Raw genomic sequence first — 9,273 nt, 5'->3', positions numbered from 1 at the left:
ACATCTGGTGTGGCTTTGAATGCAGACCTTCAGCTGAAAACTCTTCACCAAACACCACTGACTTGTACATATGGGTACAGTTATTTTAGACACTTCCAACACTGTTGCAGCTGAGATGGAAATACAGTTTTTAAACACATGAATTATGTTTCCATCTTTGTTGCAACAGTTTTGGAAGTGCCTTCTTCTGTTCTAAAGAATGGGGTGTGCCAATACTTTTGTCCATATAGTGCGTGTGCAAGGCATTGGTGTTTGGTGATGAGAATAGAAAATCGGAAGCACACAATTCCTTAGAATATATCATTATATCCTTAACCTAATTAAGTACCTAGTTAACCACATTAAGATTTGTACTTGTGAAAATTATTAAAGTAGTCAAACCTGTTCATTAGAAGGGGTGTACTTTTGGCAATAGTGTACATTTAAGCACTGAGTAATATTAATTAACTAGAAAAGAACTCAAAAAGTAATCAGTTACTTTAATGAAGTAATTCAAATAGTTACACTACTTATTAAATTTTAAATAGAGTTACTTCTAATCTATTACATTTCCAAAGTAACCTTCCCAGCACTGCTGCTAATATAGATCAAATTGTTCAAACCTGCTAATGGCAAGCAGTTGCAACAAATCCATAATTTTTTGAACTATTATTACTTATGGATAATCAAATAAATGGCAATAATCATGAATGCCTGAAAAAGTCATGGAAATGCATTGATAAAAGAGCAATCCTTCATTATATGTGACCCTTGAGCACTAAACTAGTCGCTGGGGTATATTTGTAGCAATAGCCAAAAATACACTATGGGTCAAAATTATCCATTTTACTTTTATGCCAAAAATCATTAGGATATTAAGTAAAGATTATGTTCCATGAAGATATTTTGTAAATCTCCTACTGTAAATATATCAAAACTTAATTTCTGATGAGTAATATGCATAATTTGGACAGCTTTAAAGGAGATTTTTTCAATATTTTAATAGTTTTTTTGCACCCTCAGATTGTCAAATAGTTGTATCTCAGCTAAATATTAACATATCCTAACAAACATACATACATCAACGGAAAGCTTATTTATTCAGCTTTCAGATGATGCATAAATCTCAAAACATTGACCCTTATGACTGGTTTTGTGCGTCCAGGGTCACACAAATTAAAAGCACTCATCCACCTTAGCACGGTCTATATAACATCATGCTTATCAAAATCTAAACTACTCATGATGTTGGGAAAGTGGACTATATTTCTTTCATTATTAACATATTTTAGGGCGCCAAGAACATCGGTCATTAGCAGCCCCGAGTTTTAAAAATTGTGCATCCGAAATCTCTTGATAGCGATTCCGCATCTGAGTCAGAGAGACCCTTCCCAGCTGCGCCAGACTCGGCAGATGCCCTTTTTAGAGATGCATGCTTCTGAATGAAGAGCGCCTCAGAGAGGGTGAACACACTCACTCACTGTGCTTCACAGTCTCACAAATAATCTCACACCAAAGATTAGACATGTATTTGCTGTTTCATACGATACATTATCTTAAAACAGATGTGTAGGAAGCTATTCTAGAGTGAAGCATCATGGGATGGGGGCGGGGACTGTCATGATTGACAAGCACCTCGGCCAATCATATAGCTCTGATGCTGAAAGAAAAGCTTTCTCACAGATATTTCAAGTCAGCATTAAATGAATACACACACACGACACAACACATACTGCAAGAGATTGAGAACATCGATCTTAATTCTAGTTTTATTTAAACATAATGAATCTTATATGACATTTACCAAATCACAATGACAGTTTACAATGCCCAGAGCTTGATGTACATCATTACTATTAGCAATCATTACAGTTGACTTAACATTTAAAATGTGAAGTGTGCTATTCTCGATCTATAGTACACAATAAACTTAGCCATTTATTTCCCTGCAACCAATTTGATTAAAAGGGGGTCATATAGCTGTTCTCTATTGACCACCAGGCGTGTACAATGTATTTGGCACCACCATGAATGATTTTATCATTGTTATAATGCCTTCATATGTGAACTAGTACTTGAGAAGCAATATGTGCAGTTAAATATGCCACGAGTAAGTACTTAATGAATGCAATTGCATTAGAAACTACTCAAACTGTGCAAAACCGTTCAGTGAGTGCAACACAACAGCAGTGCAGTCACATATTTCAGGTCTTCATTTCAATATTTATACATGTAAACACACTCCTCAAAGGTAAAATAATCGAATTGAATCAACCCATCAGAATTTGAAATGTCACGTTCAGAAGATGTTTCACACTGCACTCGACTATTTTTAATTGTGTGAATTGCATTGGAAAATGCAGGCTTAAGCCAACACATTAAATGATCTCATTCTTATCTATTTCCCATCCCTGTAAACTTTGTATCCACAGCTTCCAACCTGTATAAAATAGCTAACATTTAGCACATTTAAGTCAGTGTTTTGTCATTGCATACTGAGTCTGAAATTTTGCATGCGTTTTTTCGTATTCTCCATATCAAAATGTATGCAACGGATGTGAAAACGCAGAAAATCGAACCTGGTTCGATTTTTTTTATGACAGACGAAAGTTTCGGAGGCAGTATGTAAACATGATTGACACAACGTGAGCTCGTATTTATTTATTTTCGGACTCGGTGTGCAATGACCTTCGGTCTGAATTTCCTTCAGTAATTGCCATGTCTCAGCCAAAACAGTTATGTTATAGCATGTGTTTTATTAAGAAAGAAATAAACCCTGTGTTTTGTAAGTTCTAGTGTTGGATGTAAAGTTGTTAAAGTTTACACACAGCCAGTTTTCTGCAACCTGACGCACATTCATCTGATGTTTTTCATCTGCACAATAAAGCAGTGAAAATGAGCAAGGAAACCTGGTTGTCCCAAAGCACATGGATCAAAAGCAACAATCTGGGATTTTTCTCTCATTTTCTATGAGGAGACGTTTGCATATGATCAACTTTGTTTACCTATATTTGTGACCTTGGAGCACAAAAGCAGTCATAAATAGCCACGGATATATTTATAGCAATAAACAACAATACATTGTTCGGGTCAAAATTATCGATTTTTCTTTTACTCCAAAAATCATTAGGATATTAAGATTATGTTCCATGAAGATATTTTGTAAATTTCCTACTGTAAATATATCATTTTTGATTAGTAATATGCATAGCTAAGAACTTCATTTGGACAACTTTAAAGACGAGTTTCTCAATATTTAGATTTTTTTTTTTTTTTTTTGCACCCTCAGATTCCAGATATTCAAATAGTTGTATCTTGGCCAAATATTGTCCTCATAAACCATCAATGAAAAGCATATTTATTCAGCTTTTAGATGGTGTATGAATCTCAATTTTAAAAAATTGACCTTATGACTGGTTTTGTGGTCCAGGGTCACATATCACAGAAGGTAATTTGGGAGAATTTCACCAAAATATGTGTAACTAATCGTACAATTCTGATGTTCCTCTGGCACAAAGACTTTCTCGTACTCTATTTTCATACTGGCTCTGAATTAGAGTATGTTGACCGGCGGTTAAGCCACACAAACCTTTAGTTTCCATTAAAGCCACACCAGACATGTAAGTACTTTGTGCCCTGCTGCTATTTACAATGCATTTAGCCGTACAGAAATGTATGTACAAACACACCCAGTACCGCCGACAGTACATGATGCAACTAAGACCTGCAAAACCTCTGTATGCTGCCTGCTTGTGGGCGGTTGCCAGAGCAATGCTACTAGATGTGGTGTGTTTTTCAAGTCTCTGGTGTGTAGATATGGCTCGGGTCCCTCTTACACATCAAGATTGATAACTAAAACTAAAATGATCGCTATATTAGCGTCCACACCAATGCCTGACATTTATTATAAGCACGCACTGCAGATCTCCGTCTGCCACTTGAAATGTTCACGCTCTTTAAAGTCAAGTGGATTCTGATTGGATTCGATGTTTCGAATGATTAGGAAAACTTTAGTTGTTATAGATCTTGTTCTTGGTGTGAACTTCCAGCAACCTTTCACTCGTTATATTGCTGCTAAGTGGAATGTGATCAGTTCAGTTTAGTTCAGTACATCTGCAGTCTTGTTAATATGGAGTACTGTGTGTTTTGAGCATGTTTCGTTTTTCTCTACAGCTCTGTTCCAATCTCTAGTGAGCTCAAAGTATACTTCGGCTTTTAAGTGTACGCTAGAGTATGCATATCTCCAGCATGGTACAAGCATAGCCAGATTATTCACTCAGATGGCAATGCTCCAATGTTATCCGAAGTTTTCATGTGAAAACTGTGGATAGTTTGGGTGTAAGGCGACATCCGAACCAGTGGAACTTCATAAGTGGCTCGTTTGTAATGGTACACATAGTGGAAATTAGTTGTAGACTTGTTTGCATGCTGTGATACTCTAATAAACACAGACAATACATAGCACCATAAATACTGGGTCAAATAGTCAATTTATTTCAGTTGATATTTTCCAGTATTGAATGATATGTAGTTGTAGTTGCTGACTATCTTTTGAAACAGGCTTTGTGTCAGGACTGTATGATGCTGTCCAGGAGTTTAGAACAGAGCGTATGAGACGTGTATAGTTTATAGTTTACATGGAGACAACAATGGTATTGTTTCCCAAAAAACTTACACTTTGAAACCCTTTTTCAAATGTGTTTTCAAGCCCAAATGCAATGGCCAAAAGAGGCATACAAATTTTCCATTTTTAGTTGATAACAGTGTCGTGTAAAAACCACTTTAGAGGGCATTCACACAGAACGCGTATTTTTATTTAAAAACACAGGAACGGTTTTAAAAAAAGCTCAGCACAGAACGCAAGGGTCTTGAGACGCGCTTTTGAGATGTTATGCAATAACGGAAATAATAGAAAAAAGCCAAACAGCAGAATAGATTTTATTTTTAAGAAGCAGGTTGTGATAAGAATTATCAGATAAGATTCTGATTTCATCTGTAGCATGCATTTGATAGGAAAGGATGGGGAATACGAAAAAGAAAAACCTGGAAAAACGCATGCAAAAATTTGGGACTCAGTGTGCAATTACCTTTAGTCTTGCCTTTTTACCTATAAATTATGTCTACTAGCCAGTTTTCACTCTTCTTATTTAAAGACTCCAGAAAATCAAAATTGGAGTGTTAGTGTGGACTCTTATGAATATAGATGGCATTTATGTGCTATGTGTAGTCCTAAACACTATTAAAAACACACATTCAGTATTATGGGAAAATAGTATGCTCTCAAATGCCCTTCTCCTAATACCACCAGCCATTGACTAGCAATAGGAAGTAGCATGGCTCATGGCACGGACATAAACTAATGGCTATTGGATGTAGTTTGTTTTAAGGACAAGCTATTTATCCGTCTCCAACTTCCTGTTTCAATAAGGAATGCCAACACAGGAAAGAAAACCATGTAGTCAAGCCATTTTACGGGGTTTTTAGATAAGATTGTAATCATGATATGTTCTTTCTAAATGTTAACTGTACTATAGTAATCATGGTTAAAGGGAAAGGAGCAAGCCAAATAAACCATATTAGCTCTGGAGGATGTGAAGTACAACTAGACTCTAAAATCCTTTATCCGCACGTTATCCTCAAGATTGCTGCAAACTTCAGAACATGATGTGATCTCCAACAATATGAAGCAGGGCCTGTCCGTTCAATCCCAAATATACTACACCTTCGAGTGGCTCAGACAGCGACAACAAGGTAAGTGCAGCGGCTCAGGCCTGAGGCAGTGACCATGATGCAACATGTTAGTGAAAGCGACGACCGACTGATACACAGGTGAGCGATTGCAGGTGGCTTGTGGGAGTCAGCAGTTGCAGCTCTTTTCTCGTTCCGCCTCTTCCTCGGCGGGATAAAGGACTTTAGCGGTGAGGCCGCTCTTAACCCCGTCCCAGCCGTCACGCGTGGAGATCTCGCCCATCTTCATCAGCTCATAGATGTCCCGTGTGAGCAGCTCGAAAGCACGCTCCACGTTGCTGTTGCACTTGGCCGAAGTCTCCACGTAGCGGATGCCGAGTTCGGCCGCCAGCTGCTCCGCCTCGTCCCGCGTCACCTTGCGGTCGCAGCTCAGGTCGCTCTTGTGGCCGATTAGGATATAGACCATGTGATGAGGCAGGATGTGCTCGCTGACCTCTCGGTGCCATTCCCGCACGTGATCGAAGGTCTTCCTGTTCGTCAGGTCGAAGACTAAGAGGCCGCCCACAGAGTTGCGATAGTAGGAAGTAGTGATGGACCTGATGGGATGAAGCAGATGATATATTTTAAAGACTCTTATAATTAATCCAACTGGTCGCACCAACAGAAGTTTTTTTTTTTTATGAATGTTTCCAAACCTCCCTTTCCTAATAATATGCTATTTAGCAAGTTTCACAATGAATGAGGCTAAAGTCTCTCAGAGAACTGCTCATCACCCCACAGAAGAGAGGGGCGGAGTCAGCAGAGCTCATTAGCATTTAAAGGGACATGCACTGAAACGCCTCAGTGAACAGAGCTGTTTTTGACAGGGTAAAAAGGGTTTTTTTTACACTACCATTGAGAAATTCTCATTAAGACCCTAAAGAATCATATTAACTTGTGGAAAATGGCCATCTGTTGACCCCTTTAAATGCAGATCATTGTAAAGGAATATGTTGGGTTCCATAGGGTTGCAAAGGGGCGGACAATTTCTGGAACTTTCAAAAAGTTCTGAAAATTCCTGTAAAGTTTCCAGAATTTGTGGAAAGTTTTGGAAAATTTTCCAGAAAAGTATAGCCTTTTTGCAACCCTAGATCCATAATAGTTTGACAGCGTTTGTGGCATAATGTCTCAATTATTTCAACTTTGTTTTCTTGAAAATTGCAGCAAAATTCAAGGTTGCAGTGAAGCACTTGTGATAAAAGTAAATGAGACCAATTTTTGAAGGATTTAGAAGCAGAAACGTGCAACTCAATCTCATGTAAAAATATAATTTGGTGGTGGTGAATTTGTACAATCCATGAAATGTATGACTGATATCTTACAAATTCATATGAAATTGCCAAAACACAAAATAGTAATAAATTGCCATTAGATAAAATGTAAATCTCTTGAAGAACTTTATAAAATCCCTTTCTGTTAAAACTAGCGTATTGTTTAAATGATTATTATTATAATTTTATTGAACCCAGAATATTGCATTTTGTTACTTTACTCATGTAACCTGGAACAAGAAATACCTGATGATTCACTTGAAAGCAGAAACCACTGTGCCTCCGATTGAATTCTTTGTATAATATATACAACTTCTGATAGAATTGATAGATGGATTTTGCAAGATCAGAAAAATTAATTTCAAGTATGAAAAATCAAATCATTTCTAAGATTAAAGTTGCATTTAAAAGAATAAACAACCTTGAAAAAATGACACAAAAATGTTTCAGGACAGTGTATCAGGACAAAAAATGTATCAGGAGGAGGACAACATTAAACCTACGAAAGAGTGTTCAGGAGGCCACTGCGGCTAGAAATGAATGCATTCCTTATTTCTGTGTTTATTTCACTGTGTGACAATAACACTGGCACATATTCAAGCAATGTGTCCATCTACATTTTGCATCTGCAGTGGCGTGTTTTGTCAGATGGACAGTCAGAAGCACTGGCCCATTTCATAATCCATCTTTACTGAAATTAATTTTAATTACACATTTAATCCTAATAGATCATAAAAATGTTAATATGTCCAATTTATCTGTACATCTAGCATTCTATCATAATATGATCAGACACATATATCATGTGGAAATGAGTCTGATCATTCAGAATATGAAAACTATATTCATGAACAGTTCTTTAAAGCATTGAGGATGGGATGTTTGTGCTTCCCAGATCAGAGACAGCAGGATCTGAGCCCGGTGACAACACTAAACCAAACACATGCTCATCAGCACAGAGTCCAAACAGGTGAGGCATGTGATGCTGGAACAAATCAATGAGATCAGCCCGTTTAACTCATTCATAAACAGTCCTAGGCCTGTGACCCCTATTACACGACACACAGCAGGTACATGATATATAAAATACTGATTTATACTGAAACATGCATGCCCTGCACAATATTACACAACCAATGGCATTGTGATTAAATCATATAATGATGCACTCATTCTGTTTATAGCACTATGCATGGAGACATAGCCAACATAATAGCAACAGAGCACGAGACTGACCTGAATCTCTCTTGTCCGGCTGTGTCCCAAAGCTGTAGCTTGATTTTAACGCCGGGCTCGATGTCTAGTGCACGGGCGTAGAAATCCACCCCGACCGTCGGGTCCGCTACATCGCTGTATACACCATCCGTGAACCTCTTGAGCAGAGATGATTTGCCCACCGTCGAGTCCCCCAGTAAAATGATCCTGAACTGGTATTGCCATAAAGTATCCATGGCATGGCGAGCTCCAGCCACGGGCTCAGAGACAAAGCGGTGTCTACATGGAGCTTGTGGAGAGGAGGATGAAGGTGGGGGCTGGCTCTGAGGTGGATGTGCTGCAGTCATGTGATGCTCATTCTCATATCTCTCTTCTAAATAATGTGTAACTACAGTAAATGGATTACTGATCTGGAGCTGTTTTGCAGAATAAGCGTATTTCCTTGCATATCGTTATATAATGCTGTTCGCATGCGAGCAGACCTATAAGCCTTCGTTTAGTGTGTTTATGTAATATTTATAAAGCAATGAGAAACGGTGAACTATAGCTGCTAGTAAACAGAGGAGTTAACAAAACAGATTGCTCTTATAAAACACACATGCTAAGTTTTTAATAATTAATAACGTGTGTTCAATAATAATCAGAGTGAACAAATCATCCTCTAAAAAACAGTAGCCTTTACACATATGTTCATTAAAACATGATTAAGCCTTGCTTTATTATTATTATTATTATTGTGTGGGTGTGATGGATATCAGATATTGTATGCGTACTAATCATTAACAGTTACCCAAGACTGCTGTATTAATCCAAGATGTTGAAAAAATAAATAGTGGCATTATATTATGTAAACAAACTGGCATTTACAGTCCAAATACATGAATACATGCTGGTATATGATCAGGACTGATTTTGGTAATTAATATATATATATATATATATATATATATATATAATTGACTACTTATTACATTTAACTTGTAATCTGTAACCTATTACATTTTCAAAGTAACCTTCCCAACACTGTTTATTTAGTCTGTCTGAATACTGGATTCTGATTGGCTGGCAGGCATGCAGTAAA

General features: G+C 37.4%; 1 protein-coding gene across 1 annotated transcript; it reads right to left on the bottom strand.

The window, feature by feature from the left end:
- Window positions 1-4,901: 4,901 nt before the first annotated feature.
- LOC306846984 (ras-related protein Rab-39B-like) lies at window positions 4,902-8,428 on the bottom strand (the record flags this gene model as incomplete). Its single annotated transcript, XM_079380717.1, has 2 exons — window positions 4,902-6,263; window positions 8,214-8,428. 2 exons carry the CDS (start codon window positions 8,426-8,428, stop codon window positions 5,837-5,839), a joined length of 642 nt encoding a protein of 213 aa, XP_079236843.1. The 3' UTR covers window positions 4,902-5,836.
- Between the last annotated feature and the right edge of the window lie 845 nt (window positions 8,429-9,273).

This window comes from Barbus barbus (assembly GCF_936440315.1).
Source record: "Barbus barbus genome assembly, chromosome: 27".
NCBI lineage: Eukaryota > Metazoa > Chordata > Actinopteri > Cypriniformes > Cyprinidae > Barbus > Barbus barbus.
The sequence above is the reverse complement of the archived record's forward strand: the minus strand, read 5'-3'. Positions and strand labels throughout refer to the sequence as shown.